The 17,706-nt window shown below is 39.3% G+C and overlaps 1 protein-coding gene across 2 annotated transcripts in view; it reads left to right on the forward strand.

Moving 5' to 3' along the window:
* Positions 1 to 232: 232 nt before the first annotated feature.
* Positions 233 to 17,706, forward strand: part of EFEMP1 (EGF containing fibulin extracellular matrix protein 1) — a 62,427-nt gene continuing 44,953 nt past the window's right edge. For both annotated transcript variants that reach the window (XR_012715315.1, XM_075267594.1), the window contains exons 1-2: positions 233 to 391; positions 11,617 to 11,695. Coding sequence is in view for 1 of the 2 variants with exons in the window: in XM_075267594.1 (XP_075123695.1) it covers positions 11,618 to 11,695 (78 nt within the window). In the remaining variant the exon portion in view is untranslated. The remainder of the gene's footprint in view (positions 392 to 11,616; positions 11,696 to 17,706) is intronic.

The raw sequence follows: 17,706 nt of genomic DNA on the forward strand, positions 1-17,706 counted from the left end.
TACATTCTGTGGCATACAAAATGTCAAATCATAAAACCCTACACGTTTTCTTATAACCGTGGGTCATGATGTTTTCATTGGAAGTTGCAGTTTGCATGTGAGTTGGCAGGGTCAGTTAACACACCACATATGCTTAAATAATGGGAGGATATGTGTGTGAGAGAGAAGAAAAGAGGAGTGTCTTTGGAGCCAGGCTGAAATGAATACCTCCTTTCAACACTGTATCCACATGCCTAGAGCAGCAGAGCGTTGATGTGCTCCCTCTTCTCAGCTCCCTCAACTCTACTAAATAGTTGCATGCTTTAATCTCATTCCTGCTTTCATCCTCTCACCTGCAAAGGGAACCTTGTTTATGATTTCCAACCGGATCAAACACTGACCTATTTTAAAAGTAAGAAAACCGCCTGCCTATTTTCTGTATACACAAACTTTATATTTAATGTTGCAGTTTTTTACTGAAAATGTGTGCAGCTTTCCAGATGAGCGATGAATCCTCACTGTTTGTTGGGTATTTGATAAGAGTAGGTTGACTTTTTTGGCAGGGCTCTGTGCTCTGTTGTTCATTGTAACATTGCTTTACTTTCATGTTTTATTCATGATATCAAACGGCATTGAAAAACAGAGGTTTATGAGTCAGTTTATTTCTACGTTTTTAGCAGTGGATATCCCTAGGTTGGATTAGTAAGGTCATATACGGATGAGTCACAGTTTGTAGCAGCCAAGCTTGTAGATTTGATAGATGGAAACTTTGTATGATACATTTGTTCATATAAAGGAGTGATGACTCTTTTTATGTCTTTCTAACATTGTAGTATATGAAGACGTAAAGACATAAGTCAGATTTATAATAATGCAGCTTTTGAGATAGATAGAGAGAGAGAGAGAGAATGAAAGAAAGAAGGAAGGAAGGAAAGAAAAAGAAAGAAAGAAAGAAAGAAAGAAAGAAAGAAAGAAAGAAAGAAAGAAAGAAAGAAAGAAAGAAAGAAAGAAACTTATTGATTATACGTTAGGGTACAGTAATAGATAGATAGATAGATAGATAGATAGATAGATAGATAGATAGATAGATAGGAGATAGATAGATGATAGATAGATAGATAGATAGATAGATAGATAGGAGATAGATGATAGATAGATAGATAGATAGATAGATAGATAGATAGATAATAGATAGATAGATTCCATTTTTAACAATCAGCCCAGATCATAGTTTGCCATAATGGTGTCAAAACACAAGACTAAGTTGCAATAACTGGTCTTTTTAGGATATGCCATGTACAGGTGGATATGTACTGAGAAGGGTAATAAAATATAACATCTATATAACCATATATGGATATATTTGGCAATTGCTCACGCGGTATATTTTTTCCATATAGATGGAAATGAAAAAACTTGTTACATAATGGTACGTATCATCTTGGGAGAAATTTTCAAATTATTAGTAGATAGATAGATAGATAGATAGATAGATAGGTAGAAAGATAGATAGATAGATAGATAGATAGATAGATAGATAGATAGATAGGAGGTAGATAGATGACAGATAAATGGATAGAATGGTGACCAGATTATGATAGATAGATAGATAGATAGATAGATAGATAGATAGATAGATAGATAGCAGATACATGAATAGAATGGTGATCAGATCAGATAGATAGCTAGATAGATAGATAGATAGATAGATAGATAGATAGATAGATAATAGATAGAAATAGATATGATTGATAGATAGATAGATAGATAGATAGATAATAGACAGATGGATAGAAGTTTCACTAGACAGATAGCTAGATAGAGATAGATAGATAGATAGATAGATAGATAGATAGATATAGATGATAGATAAGCAAGTAAATAGAGTACTAGACAGATAAGACTAGACAGATAAAATAAATAGAAAATTAGATAGATACAGCAGATTAGTAGATAATACATAGAAAGACAGATAGCTAAAGATATATAAGTACATACATAGATAGATAATGGCAGATTGATTGATAAGAACCTTTGGTTTATGCTCACATGCACTTTTCCCAAATCCATGGAGCTTCTTTGGACTTTTTGTTTGTAGATATTTCACAAGATAGAATTCTTACATTTATTTCTAATGTTTTACATTTAACCAGCATATGAAGCACAGAATATCCAATAAAGTGCTCAGCCCCTTAAACATTTGTCAAAAGTCACGTTTCATAAAATAACATAACACATGGAAAACATTTTCTCTAACTTTGATGAAATCTCTTACTTATGGCTACTACCTCAGTCTGTCCCTGATGGATTGTCAGCTTACAACGTCAGCCAACATCATTAGGTGCAATTCCCTTGGTAATAATACTTTGCTAAGGATAATGTGATTTATAACAGGTTGCCTCAATGCCACATACAGAACAGATCGCTTATGTAGTCTTTACTAAGAACTTAGCCAAGATTATAGTGGTTTCTTCTTAACCTTCTAGTAGCAGTTTCTCCATTTCAAGAAAATAATTGCCAGTGAATACTGTGTCTTTGTCTTAAAGGGGTTTTATACAAATCATTTATATAACTTCTTCTTAAACAACAACATCCCCTACCGATAGCTAATGGTGGTTCACCCGAAAGGTGGATGTGGTCTAGTCTTCTGCTATTTTTCTGCTTTCATCTTTTAGGACAGGAAGTAGTTGTTGGGCATCTGCCATTCTCAGACATATTAACTCTCACAGGACTAATTTCACTATCACACAGTCACCCACCTGGTAACAACCCACCTACCCATTTCATTGGGCCAAACCAATGAATGTGATGATAATCAACTGTAATAACCTTTAGATGATCATATACATTAGACTTTGGTCAATAAAGTTGACGTTGGTGGATTAGATGACTATCTTGGCAGATGTCAAGGAAAGAAGGATTGGGCATACTGGACTTTAATCTGTGTGATCTTTTGTTACTGTCGAAGAAAAGAACTATCAGCTTATACCTTTCTCCTCACGGGAAAAAACATCAATCCTTGACATGATTGTGTTTATAGTCAAATATCCTTTGTCTAAAAACTATCTCAAGTGTATCACCTACTTAAGAGTATAGATTTAGATACTTCTATCAAGTAGACCAAGGTGGCCAGAAAGTAAAAGGTAACAAGGATTTGTCTTCATAAAGAAATAGAGATGCACATTTTATCCAATTAAAGGGAGTTAGAAGGCGTGATATGTTAGCACAAATCATCAATCTAAGAGCTGTATTTCTGGAGAGCTGCCACGTCCTAGTTCTCATTTTCCAATGGTTTTGACGCTGGATGAGCCTACACCTGTTTGCACCCTGCCACTTTATCAGTGAGTGAGGAAACAGCAGGTTTCCTTTCCAAATTGGGCTCACATCTCAATATAGTTGGAAAAAGTTGTAAATGTAAATTGGCATGGGATTTTCAGAAACTTAGTAGTGTTTTTAGCACATCTTTAGAAACATTCCCTGAACAATTTCAAAGTGAAACTGTAGTGAAAAGTATTTCTCTAGGGAAACAATTGTAAGTTTACAAATTTGTATTGAACATTTACTGCCCGGTTTCCCACAGATTACATCAGGGGTTTAACTACGAGGGTAGCAGCGGCCAGGCCCCCTCATGCACCGTGCCCTTTGGCCGCCGCTACCACCGCGGATGTTTGCTTTATAATAGGCTATGTACTGGAGTAACTCCGGCAGGTAACAGGCCCTAATTACTTACTGATCCTGGAACCTGCTCGCAGCCACCGGCACTTCCTCTTCTACCGAGGCTGCTTTGATCAGGAGAAGGGATAAAAAAAATAAGGCCATGGGCCTGCGAACCGCACAAACACCGCTATCTTTATACTCAGGGAAGTCTTTTCAGACCCTCGAGTATAATGATCGGAGGGTTAGGAGAGGTGGGAGAACATAAAAAAACACTGTTACTTATCTCTCCTTACCTGTGCTCCGGAAGGCTTGTGCTTGTGCAGGGGGCACTATGAGTCATAGTACTGTGCGCAGGGGCCACTATGAAGCATAACACTGTACGTAGAGGCCATTATGGGGCATAATAGTGTGTGCAGGAATGTGAATGCTAGGGCAGGAGGTCATGGGAAGAATATGCAAATCTGTCTTCCATGATGTAATTAGGAAGTCAGGTGCCTCAGTGTTGCAAACCAATAGAGGGCGCTCACTGGAATGTGCAAGCCTGTCTTCCCTGATGTAATTAGGAAGACAGAATCTTAGTGAGATAGTCCAATAAAGGCTGCTCCCTTTAACATCGTGCTTGACCTTCCAAGAGGCCTTTGTTTTGCAATGATGCTGGGATTATTACCAGGTACAGTCTCTCAACCGAGGACGGCCGTTTTGATGTTATTGCATCTCGTCAGCCCGGTATAGAGAAGACAAACCTGGTAGAGGTGAGAGGCTTAGACAGGGTTAAGGGGATATCGTCACTCCTTGGGGAGAGACCACAATATTTTCAGGGTCAGCAGAGGTAGGGGGGCCATGACAAATGTGTGCCTTGAGGCCCAGCCATTCCTAGTTATGCCATTGGATTACAGGTGATTCCTGGAGATTCCAGCTGAATCAACTTATAGTCAAGTGAACATTCTAACAAGTAAGAAATGTACAAAATAGATCTCCTTATACTTTAGAACTTTAATTCAAGTATAAGTTCTTTTATAGGATGCTAAGCTCCTTATAAGGCGTATTTGACCCAGTTAAGAAAACATTATTTGGTTAAATATGGTATTTGTATTTCGTATATGGGGCATTTACAAAAGTTACAATATATATACTTTATGTACTTCTATTTTGCATGTAGCTAAAGCCAAATATGTGGGTAACATGTAGAGGTCACTGATATCTTATTACCTACATACAGGATAAAGAGCTTTTATCAATTCATGCTTTAGTTTGAGTTTTGTTACTCACCCCTCCCTTTCCAGAACCAAGTCTTCACTTATGACTGTGGCTCTGACCAACCATCCTAGTGTTCAATCTGCTGTTAGCTGGTTATGTTTCAGGTTACTTCATCCCTCATTTTTCTAAACCAGAAAGGTTTGAATATCTTCATCTTTTTAACTTCTGTAGTTTAAACCTTTAGCCATATGAAGTCCTGCCTGTCCGATGCTCTGGTTCTGCGTCATCAGAATCCCAGTTGGTTATCTTTTTTGAGGTTGTTGCCACTAAAAGTTGAACCTGGTGCCATTTTCTTACAGCAATTGGAAAAAATAAGTACTTAAGTGGTTTTCTATCTAAAAAAAAAAAAAAAAATCCATGACACAAAGAAGAATCCTTCTACTGGTGATAAGGAGTTGACTGCAGCGAAATCTGTCTTGGAGATGTCACCCTTTTCTCCAACTACAAGAGTTAAGAATATGTCTATTTCACCCACGAATTCACAGCAAAAAATGATAGATCTTCTCAAAATTAGATTTTATTCTTTAGTATAGTCCTGCGGGGAAAACCCAAATTGTATGATTGCCTTGTTTCCCATGGGGGACTCAAAAAAGGGCAATTTTTTGTTTCTTCTGGCCTCTACTGTAAAGTGTTTTCATGTACTGAGTCTTTTCTGCTGTTAGGTCACCCAGAAGTCAATCTAGAGAACATGTGAGAACATCTCTCTTGCTTATGTTGGTAAGTAACCAGGCTGGAAACAAGATGACAAGTAATTTCATCTTCACATGTCATCCTGACAATACCAATTCTAATTGAGTCCTGCACAGGATTTTATGGAATTCATCATCAATTTGCCTTTTGCCTAAGGGTTTACTCCCATCTTGGTCATTGTGAACCAGTTTTCCAAAATGGACCACTATCTGGATTTAGTAATTATGGTCTTTCAAGTTACATTATCTCGAGACAAGTACAATACAAGAGGTGGAAAACATTATGCAAAACCTTGAAGCTCTTCCTGAACTAACCTCTGGTTATTGACCTCAGAGTCTAAAGCTCCCTCCATAGTAAATGGTTGGTCATTCTTCTTCACGTTTCAATGCAGTCTCAGGAACCAGCTGTAAAGACCACCTCTAGGAATTTCCAGGATATTTCAATGGCAGTCCAAAGAGTTTACAGTTTGGCAAGAAAGCTGTTCACAAATATTAACACTGTGGTCTAATAATACTTCTAGGGGATAGAATTTGGCTTTCCACAAGGAATATGGCTGAAAGTGCTTTCCTATAAATTCACTTTTGGGAATTCAAAATTATTAACAAATTGATCGTTTGTGTGAAATTTCCTTTTTCCTTTCAGATTTCCAACAGTTTCCATATCCCCCTTTTATCTCTCTTCTCTGACCACTGGTCATCAATTGATTTTTCAAGATATTTTAGATACTTTCTGCTGTAACTTTTGAATTTTCTGATTTCAAAATCAAGTATATTCTGAGCTATAAACATGTATAAAATTCTACTATTTAATCCAGTGGATGGGTCCTGAAGAAAGACACTGATGCTCCACAGCTGATCAGGTATTTTTAATTGAAGTATTCTCTTACGTCTCTTAGAACTGCCTTAGGGAGGGACTCTAAGACGAGAACCTCTCCCTTTTGTAGCTCCAGGTCTCTACTGGTGGGCATGGTCCCAGCTTTTGGTTTTATTCAGGTTGCTAGTCAACCAGACTCTCTTCTTCTTTTGCCCAATGCTCTAAGATGCCTTGTGGCCGTTCTCAGTCTACCTGATAATCATGTTGGTTTCTCTGGGCATCTGGTGACCTGGTGGGCCACTTAAAGCACACTCCAAATTCATCACCTTCAGCAAGGCCGCTGGTGGTTAACCTATGCCCATGTTCTGGCTCTTGTGACCACATTGTACTTGTTCTTAAATTTGACTCTAACTTTGGATTTTTTCAAGGATTTCTCTACTGTCTTGTCTCTTAGATTGTTTGCCTTGGAACTTGTTGTTGTACTCCTGATTTTGACCCCTATCTGCACACCATACTCTTTTCTCATCCTCTGGCCTGTTGCCTTCTCAACAACTGCTTCCCTGATGATGAGCCTTTTTTTTTTTTATGTAGATTGTGAGCCCCACATAGAGCTCACAATGTACATTTTTCCCTATCAGTATGTCTTTTTTGGAATATGGGATGGAAATCCATGCAAACACGGGGAGAACATACAAACTCCTTGCAGATGGTTTTTTGCCCTTGGTGGGATTTGAACACCAGGACTCCAGCGCTGCAAGGCTGCAGTGCTAACCACTGAGCCACCGTGTGGCCCCTAACCCTGATGATGAGCTTTGACTCTGCTCCTTCAGAGTTCCTATCACTACTCAGTGACTAGTCTGAGGATCACAAGTTGGAAATTCAAGCAGTAAAATCCATGAAGAAGATGAAGAATGGGGAGGGTCCTTGAGATTCTGCTAGAGCAAAAATGGTGGTGACTAAGAAACACGCTTTCAGAAAGTATCCTAATCATCTCATCAAAATTGTTATGCAAGCTGTATAATATGACAAAGCATAAATTCCCAGAAACTGTGAGGGGAGAGGCAAGTTGCCACACACTTCAGGGAAAATTTAGTATTCCATTCCATATTAATGGGTAAACATATATTTTGTGGTTTTCAGAGCGGGAACAGTTCTTTATAGTGCTCTATGTTCCAGCTAAAAAACATGTCCCAAATGGGGAACCCCATTTTGTGGTCACCATGTGTCCTAATTGTCTTAATTGGACGACTTCTTTATCAACGAAAACACTTAATCATCGGGATCCACAACTTTTGAAATATGTATAGTTCAAGCAAAATCAAAAATAAAAGAAATAGTCCAGATTTGACTTAAAATATCAGAACATAATTCATTCCTGATATCTTTCATCTAAAAATAAACTGTGCATGTTCCTGTTACTTTGAAATATATTTGCTGGATTCATACCATCCTACATTGTCCACAAAGGTACAGATGTGCAGCAGATTCACTCTGCTTCTCTCCAGTCCAGAGACATGGCATACCGCTCAACAAAGGAGTGCCAATCTGTTCTTTATGACTTGGATAAAAACAAGAAGTATAAAATCTCTGGAACATTCGAAAAGATGAACCTATTTATTCTTCTTCTTCTTTAATGTAGATTGTGAGCCCCACATAGAGCTCACGATGTACATTTTTTTTCCCTATCAGTATGTCTTTTTTTTTTTTTTTTTTTTGAATATGGGATGGAAATCCATGCAAACATGTGGAGAACATACAAATTCCTTGCAGATGGATTTTTGCCGTTGGTGGGATTTGAACACCAGGACTCCAGCACTGCAAGGCTGCAGTGCTAATCACTGAGACACCATGTGGCCCCGTTCCTATTTACTCTTCTACAGATTTAGATAAAGAATCTATCACTAATCAATTGTAAGAAAATGTTAATATATTAATGTACTATTAACCCATTCACTGCCAAGTGGGTGTGCAATACATAAGGAGTTAAAGGCTAATAAAAGGACTACAGTTCTCTAATAATACCAATATTCAAGTGCAGAATTTAGGGAATACCACTTATTTGTATTCAGGGAGTAGCAAGTTTTAATTCCTAGTTCTTTGTATCTGTAAAGGAGGATGTCAGCTGAAACCACCAATTTTGGCTGAGCTGATATATGGTGATGTTCCAACTTGCTCCTACCAGCAGATGTCAATTGAAAGTCCAAACTTTGAACGTGCCCAATTCTTTATTTTCCAGGGATCTGCCAGAAAGTACTTGCATACTCAACTTTTTTTTTTATAATGAGGGAAGATTGAGAAGGATAGTTGTTCCGAACATGTTTGGCCAGACAGCTACTCTATATGGACAAAAGTATTGGGACTCCTACACTTTACACCTGCAGGGAAACTTTAGGGTATGTTCACACTGAGTTTTTTGGAGAAAATTTTGAATCTGCCTCAAAATCCGGCTCCAAAAACGGCTCCCATTGACTTCAATGGGAGCCGCTTACTTCTTTTTTCTGCTAGCTAGTAGTGGAAAAAAGAAGCGAGCTGCCCTATCTTGCCGCAGATTCCGCAGCTGACTCGGGCCTAATCCAGAGTGGAATGCCAGTGAACATACCCTTATCGCTAGGTTCACACTAGCATTCAGGTCTCCGTTCTCAGCAGAAGACGGAAAGCTGTCAGAGCGGGTCCGGCCATGAGCGGTGGTGAGCGTTTTATGCTCTCCGCCGTGAAATCGTTTTTTTAAAACCGGACACAGAGTACTGCATGTCCGATTTTTAAAAAACGGTTTCGCGGCAGAGAGCATAAAACCCTCACCGGCGCTCACGGCCAGACATCTTTCAAACCCATTCAAATGAATGGGTATGAAAGAGTCCTGCAGGTTTCCGTCTCCTACCTCTGTTTTGTACAGGAAACGGAAACCTGCAGAACGGAGACCCGGCGCAGGTGTGAACGAGCCCTATGATGTCTTATTCTAACTCCATGGGTATCAATATGGAGTTGGTTCCCTTTTGTAGACAAAAAAGCTTCCACTCTTCTGGGAAAGCTTTCTACATGATTTTAGAGTGTGTAGGAGTTTTGTCCATTCATTCAGAAGAATTCAAGTTTTGTCATCTGTCATTGAAGTTGGATGAGGATGCTGGGCTCATAATTTCTATGTATGCCAAAAGTGTTGCTTCTGTGGTAGCTAGAGATGGGCGGACCTCTCAGGATTATTTCTGTTTTGGGTTCAGGTGGCTCGGGTCAAAGATTCGTTTAGGCCGGGGACCCACGGACTAGAAACGCCGCAATTTGCCGCGGTAAAAATCGTGGCATTGTACAGTGCAGGCAAAGTGGATGGAATTCATGCGAATCCCATCCCCACTTTGCGGAAAAGATCGCAGCGCGGACACACTGCGATTTGAAAAGCTGTTGCGGCTTTGCAAATCGCAGCATGTCAATTATATCTACAGAAATGCAGGCGGCTTTCCCGTAGATATAATGTTAAGAGAAAGTCCGTAGAGGAAAACTCTGTGAACTTTCTCTTAAAAGCGCTGCGGAAAGAACCGCAATGCGTTCACGCAGCGGTTCTTCCCGCAGCACTTTAGTGCTGTGGATACGGCCCATGGGGCCTTAGCCTTAGGATCAAATAAGTTTGGTATGAGCCACACCTTAAAATTGCTTAACACTGTCATTGCTCCTAGTACATCTATGTCAAAGTTAACTATTCAGACTCCAGACTATGATTAGTGTAGGCCTAGGGGAGGTGTAAAAAATAAAAAAATAAAAAAATCCTAGTCACCTTCAAAAAAGAGTAGAGTAGGAGTAGTAGAAGTAGTAGAAGTAGTAGTAGAATTTGTGACCATTTTAGTTAGCCTGAGACAATTCACCATTTTGTAACTGGCTCAGTATGAGTTGGATCATCCATCTCTATTGACGGCTATTCAAGTTTTTTCACACCAAACTCTCCCACCTATGGACCTTCTTTAGTGCACTAGGGATGAGTTATAATTTGTACAACCAGAGTTATGCTACGATCACACTAGCGATTGAGTCTTAGTCGGCGACTCTATCCCCAGTTTCACTTAAAACAGGTGGAAAGAAAAGTCCTACAAGAAGGAATTTTCTCCCCAACATTTTTGGCGGAAACCCTGCGCACCCTAGGAATACTCAATGGTCCCCATTATAGTCTATGGGTTCTATGGGTTTCCATATGTAACCACTTTTTAAACGGATAGGGTTTCCATTTTTGGGTTCCCCAAGTGGAAACCCTAATGCTAGTGTGAACCTAGTGTTAGTATTAGCAGATCTGATCTGGCATTTATTACCAAGCCTGCCAAACACATGACAAGTTTAAAGCATGTACAAATGTGTCACTGTTGTCTGGCTACAATAAGTAAAAGTTTTATGCTGTATCATTCTTTTCTAGCTAAACATATTGAGATAATTAACAAGTTGCAGTTCAGTTTTGCCGTTGTGGTTTTGCCACAACAGCCAGATGTGTGGTTGAGTAACCGGCAATAGATCTTGGAGGATCCATACTACTACCACTACCGCTATTGCTGCAATAAAAATATCTGACTTGTCAGCCAAAAGTCCCAATGGAGTTTTCATGAGCAACTGAACAGAGAATTCCACAGCTCGAAGACATCAGATAGACTTGTGAAGCTTTTTCCTAGGGCTGCTTTACATCTGCTCCTTTCTTTATTGAGTTGTAGCATTCCATGAGTGGTGAATGGGAAACACCTGCCTTTGATTTTCCTAGCTTTAGAAAAACACTAAAATGTAAAAAATGAATGCTTTATATGAGAATCTACAGTCTCTAGTTAAGAGATGTGTTATGTGACAAGAATAAAATTCTTTGTATTCCTTCTTATCACACTCTAAACGGTACTTTTTCTTAGGCCATCAAACAGCAGAAAGCAAAGCCATATGTTCCACATGACTGGAAATGTAGAATTGCTGGAGAGGGATAGATGAGATTTTCTTCTTTTATTTCCTATAGATTTTATCCACTGTAGTGACCTAAAATCCTACAGCAAAGTGTGTCATTTTTATGGTCTTTTGACCATTACATAGCAAATCCACAAAGAATCAGGAATAAATATGGGTTGCTGGCTATCTGAAAATCTGCAACATGTGCTCAAAGTTGTATTCATTTTTCCAATTCATGTACAGTGCATAGGGTTTTTTTCATTCCTCTTCAATTCAATAGCAAAATTTGTTTGACTTTACTAAGGTGACTTTTTTTTGTTCCAGCATGTTGGGCATTCTGTTTTTTGCAACATTGATTCCATCAATATCAACCCAAGACACTGATGAGACCATAACATATACGGTAAGATATATGCTTGATTAGTTTAATCACATTATAAATAAGATGATATTTCTTAATGGTGTATATCTAGAATATTGAAAATAATTACATTACCCTGTACGTATATACATATATCATCATTATATAGAAATAGCAGTATAAGGTAAGCTAGCTACCTCTAAAAGGCTGATCTATGAGTAAGCAAGAAAACACAATTAAAGATTAATGAATTGACAAAATGGAAATAACAGCTCCTAAGAGTATGTTCACACAGTGGAAAGTGAACTTTTCCAGTCCTCCAGCTTTCTGTGGTTTGTACTGTTGATTCTGCCACTAAATCAACCACGGAATTAGTGGCAAGGTTGAACAAGACACTTATTTTTTTTATCGTCCTGCTTGATCTCTGTCAATGGAAGGTAGATTCAGTGTGGAATCCACCTCAAAATCAGCGCCAAATTACACTGTCTGAACATACCCTTAGTTTCCAAATCTAGGGTGGGTCTTATGGGAACAGTTGAGTAGTACACTTTTTATGTAACTCCCATAGAGTTATGTTTCCATAGCTCCTATTCACCTCTATCACTGCAGCTGTTCCTGTAAGTCCTCCTAAGGGTTGGAACTTAAAGAGGACCTTTTATGTCCTCAGGCACATGCGGTTTTATATACCGATATAAAGCTGACAGTCCGCTGAATTCAGTGCATTGTTGGCTTTCCCATTATGTGCCCCAGGTGAAGAGCTATCGGTACATTTACCAATAGCTATTCACTGTCAGACTGCCAAGAAAGCCCTTATATCTGGGAACGCCCCTCCTAACAGTACTGTGTGTAGCGCTATACTGTGAGAGGGGGCATTCCTTACTGCCCAGCCTCCTGACAGTACTGTGTGTAGTGCTATACTGTGAGAGGGGGTATTCCTTACTTTCCAGCCTCCTGACAGTACTTGTCCATAGATTAGTACTGGGGGGGGGGGTTCCTCACCGCTTAATGTCATCGCTGGGCGGTAAGCTACGCCCCCTCACAGTATAGCGCTACGGACACTACTGTCAGGAGCGGCGCTCCCAGCTAGACTGTCAGGAATGCCCTTCTGACAGTGAAGAGCTATCAGTACATGCACTAATAGCTCTTCACCTGGGGCACATAACAGGAAAGTGTACTGATGACTTTCTAGTGGTATACAAAACCGCATGTGCCCGAGGACATGAAAGGTCCTCTTTAAGAGCAATTATTACCATCTCAGCAGTGGTTTGCCAAGTTTGGAGTAACACTTTTATGTTGATGGAGGCTTCTGGGTGGTATACTAGATTTGAAAGGCCTATCTTACCTTTAGAGCCTGGGCTTTTATTTGATCTCCTACGTGCATGGCCATTTCTCTGGTTTTTCTTGACTGGATAGGATCGCCAAATAGGTAGTAAGGCCCTCTAGGTCTTTAAAGTAGAAGAGGGCCTAGGATCTGCAGAAATCTCTTGTTACAGAAGCTCCAGGATTCCTGGCAAAACAACAATAAATACCCATCATTCATACATAAAAGAAATCTAAAATCTGTAACTTCTTGATGGGTTATTTTGGTGAAGTTACACAATAGGTTCTGGAAATGTGTCAAAGGTAAATGAGTAGGAGTTTTATTGTTTGTTGCTCGTGTTTTAGTCACGATCCTCTGGATTACACAATAACTGAGAAAAAGCAAAAGAAAGCTATGAAATAATATATGATAATCTTGAAAACAACCACCCGCTCCTCCAGCCCAGTGATATTCTACAGAACACTTTTTAATTTAATTTGGCAAAGCCATGTTAATATTCAGCTACAGTTGCCAAAACAATCCACACACATTTTTTTTTCCTTTGCTTTTCCCGGGGGGCTAATTGCTATAAATTACATGAGTGATTAATATTCTGCGGCTTTCTTCCTGTGTTATTCCAAAATAATGACTCTGCAAGTTTGCAAGCAAAGGTGAAATTGAGGAACACGAATAGACAATCGACAATTCAGTATGAAATTACATTATTTGCTAAACGGAGTAAGTTATGTAAAAAAAAAAGAAGAATAATGAAATTCAGTAACAAACAACGGTCAGCAAATAACAAATGTGTTTTTCATGATGAAGTAAGAAATAAATAATTCATCATGGACTGGAAAGCATTGCTTTATGAATCAGATGCAGGCATGGTCTCCATGGATGTATTTCACATAGCCTATTTATAGAGCAGCCCGTATGCAATCATAAAGGGCCCCCATGTGTAGTAGGGGCCCCTCCAAACTAGTACTCGCTTATGTTAATAATCCTTTTAATCCCACAACATCACTATAAGGCTAAGGCACCACATTGTGGAAAACCTTCTTTTTTTTATATGGATTGTGCTGTGGTTTTCTAAGCCCAAGCCAAGTGCAGATTGAGCAAAAGGAAGACATATAAGTGCTTATTAGAGATGACCGAACACTGTTCGGATCAGCCGTTCCCATAGAAATGAATGGAAGCAGCTGGCACGTACACTTTGCCAGCGGCCGGTCGCTTAACCCCCCCGCGTGCCGGCTACATCCATTCATTTCTATGGGAGCGTGCTGTTCGGAACGGCTGTTCCGAACAGTGTTCGCTCATCTCTAGTGCTTATTTTATATTTTTGCAGTAGCCACAGAAAACTCCTGATACTCGTGAGTTTGACTAAAAAAACGCCACAAAACTTGCAATATAAAAAGCAACATTTCCGCAATATGAGGCCTATGGTCTTTTCTGGGCTTAATAATTGGTGATTAATTATCTTTAGGATAAGTTATGAATTAAAGCCAGTGTCCTGGGTGATCGGATGTTTGAAGAGGCGTTCCAGTAAGCTCTGTGGCCCCTTGGTGTCACAGCTGAGCCCATTCACCTGAATGGAATTGATATGCGAACTAATGAATTTGCAACTAGACCATGTAATAGGCAAAATGTTATAAAAATGTAGGAATTTTATAATGTAGTGCAATGCATTAGCATTGTATCAGTGATCAGACCACCTGGAGTTCAAGACTAGAGATGAGCGAGTACTATTCGAAACTCCCCTTTCGAATAGCACGCACTCATAGGAATGAATGGACGCAGCCGGCACGCAGGGGGTTAAGCGGCCGGCCACTGGCAAAGTCTGCATGCCAGCCGCTTCCATTCATTCCTATGGGTGTGTGCTATTCAAAACGGCCGTTTCAAATAGTACTTGCTCATCTCTATTCAAGAACCTTTGGGGGTCTAAAACTATAAAACTAAAATAGTAATGTATAAATAAAAGTATTAAACATTTAAAATATTAAACATTTAATTCACACCCTTTTCCTTGATTGATATATATATATTTATGTATGTATAGTCGATATTGCCATTACTGTATCAGCTCATAAAGTACAGGTGACATTGGCTTCACGGTGAACACCATAAAAACAAATCCCTTAAAGGGTTTCTATCATTGGAATTTTAAGCTAAACCCAGCCCCTACCTTTACATATCTTCTCCGCATCGCCGTTCCTAAGATATCCCAGTTTTCGTCCATATGCTAATTCGTTTTTTCACAGCACTGGGGGCAGTCCCAGCGCTCAAACAAAACTGGGGGCGTCCCCAGTGTTGCGAGAAAACTATCCAGCATCACCTTCTTCTTGTTCGCCTCCTCCACCTCTTCTTCCTTGTCTCGTTACTTCTTCTTCAAAAAGCACCGACTGCACATGACCGTCGCTATTTTTCTGTGGCCGAACGGGAGAGGCTACAGGAAGATGGCCAACAGAATTGAGTGGGCTCAATTGGCCATTTTCCTGTGGCTGAACAGGAAGGAAGAGGAAGTGGACAAGAAGAAGGCGGTGCTGGATAGAAAACTAATTAGCATATGGACGAAAACTGGGATATCTAAGGAACGGCGGCGAGAAGAAGACATCTAAAGGTAGGGAAAGAATAGCCTTTCTTAAGGCTATTCCTAAGTGGCTTTAGCTTAAAACGGAATTCTAATGATAGAATCCCTTTAAGAAAATTGCACAAACAGTTGTTCTCTAATTCCACACCATTCTGAATTTTTTTTATAGCTTCTCTGTACATCATATGAAGTATTATATGTACCATTATGAAGTACAATTTTCCCTGCAAAAATTAAGCCTTCATACAAATTTGTAAATAGAAATATAAAAAAAATAGTAGCTTTTGGAAGGAAAGGAGTGAAAAACAAAAATCGAAAAAAATGATGCGATAGGAAGGGGTTAAAGGGTCCAGACTAATTTGTCTATGCTTTAACTGGCTGCCTTCATCTGGATAAATTGGCATCTGAAAATATAGTTGAAAAGTTGAAACCCAGAAAGAAACTAGTGTAAATAGCCCAGCTTGATCCGGATTATTCTCACATATCAATCAGATATCATATCACAGTACAGCCAGAGGCAGAGTAGAAAATTGAGAGACTGGCCGCACCAAGTTATTTTACCCAGTTTTCTGCAATGATCATTATATCGTGCATCGTGAAAAATCTCTCTTAATCCCTCGTCAGACCTCACCCTACTATCCCAGAGGATAGATGAGTAATACCAAGAAGAGAGATCATCACTAGATTTTGGAGAATTCCCAAATGATAGCAAAGGGGCTGATTCAGCTGCATTGCAGCCTTTAGCTTTTTCTACGAGCAAGAACTAGTAGGAAAAAAACGGTAAACAGCCTGGAAAGTTGCCTGAGATATATGCAGATGTGTGCTCAAGCCTCTAGCATGCAAAGACTAGATAGTATCATCCCCTTCTGCTAAACTTCTTGTACTATATGTGCTAAGTAGTTGGTGATATTTCAGCATTTGTTAGTTTGCTTTTTACTGTAAAATTTTAATTTGTGTTATCACACCTAGGGAAAATTTGTCAGTAGTTCTGCTAAGGCTTCAGTCAGTAGGGTCAGCCATCAGGGCTATAGCAATATTAAAAAAAACAACTAAGTGAATTGGATAAGCTGCGCTACCATCCATGGTCACACATATGAATGAGCAAGAGGTCTGTGCTGAAAAGGGTCCAAGATCGTAAAGATGTCCAACTTTTTAAGCGGACAGCAAAACCCAACATGTAGGTTTTTTCTGTCTGCTTGAAAAGTCGGACATCTTTAGCAACGGAAACTTAAGGACAGGTACGGAGTGCAAAAGAACGCACCCGATCGCCATTTAAATGAATGAAAAATGTCACAGACACAGCTAATGTCAGCTGCTAATGTCCGTGCAAGATTTTGAACGGACATTAGCAGCGGACACTACCTGTCGGACAATGACGGTAGTGTGAGTGCCCCCTAACCAAGGTCTATGATACAAAAATAGGAGGTGTAGGTGATACCATGTGGAGATACACACAGAGTTAAAAATAGTCACTTTCTTAAAAAGAGGCAGCACATTCAGTATAATTGTGTTATGATGCAGTACATTGATGTACATTGGATATCTTCCATTTGTTTCCCAAGAGTGATATCATTTGCTGAGTTAAGGCTGTATTAGACAGCCAAATCTTGGCACTCGTTGATCAGCACCGTTGCATCAGTCTTATTGTACAGACCAATGCAATTTGTATGGGAAGACAATGATCTTTACAGCGATGTTTCCTTCCTTGCTGCATGGATTATCGGTAACATCGCTCTGATTATATAAGGCGATCTGCTGCCGATATTGTGCATCTTTTATCCTGCATTATATCGATTAGACAGGGCTATTATTGGCAAAAAGTGTTCCTAGAAGCATTGGCAATAATAGCCTTGAATATCAGCCCATCTTATAGGGCTTTTAGTCTTGTGACTAAACTAGCATTTTGTAGCAGTCTGATCGTTTATCATGCAAACTGATACATGCATGGAGTAGGTAGGTAGGTAGATAGATAGATAGATAGATAGATAGATAGATAGATAGATAGGAGATAGATAGATAGATAGATAGATAGATAGATAGATAGATGATAGATAGATGGAGGGATAGATAGATAGATGATAGATAGATAGATAGATAGATAGATAGATAGATAGATAGATGATAGATAGATGGAGGGATAGATAGATGATAGATAGATAGATAGAT

This window comes from Leptodactylus fuscus, chromosome 3 (genome assembly GCF_031893055.1).
Source record: "Leptodactylus fuscus isolate aLepFus1 chromosome 3, aLepFus1.hap2, whole genome shotgun sequence".
Lineage (NCBI taxonomy): Eukaryota > Metazoa > Chordata > Amphibia > Anura > Leptodactylidae > Leptodactylus > Leptodactylus fuscus.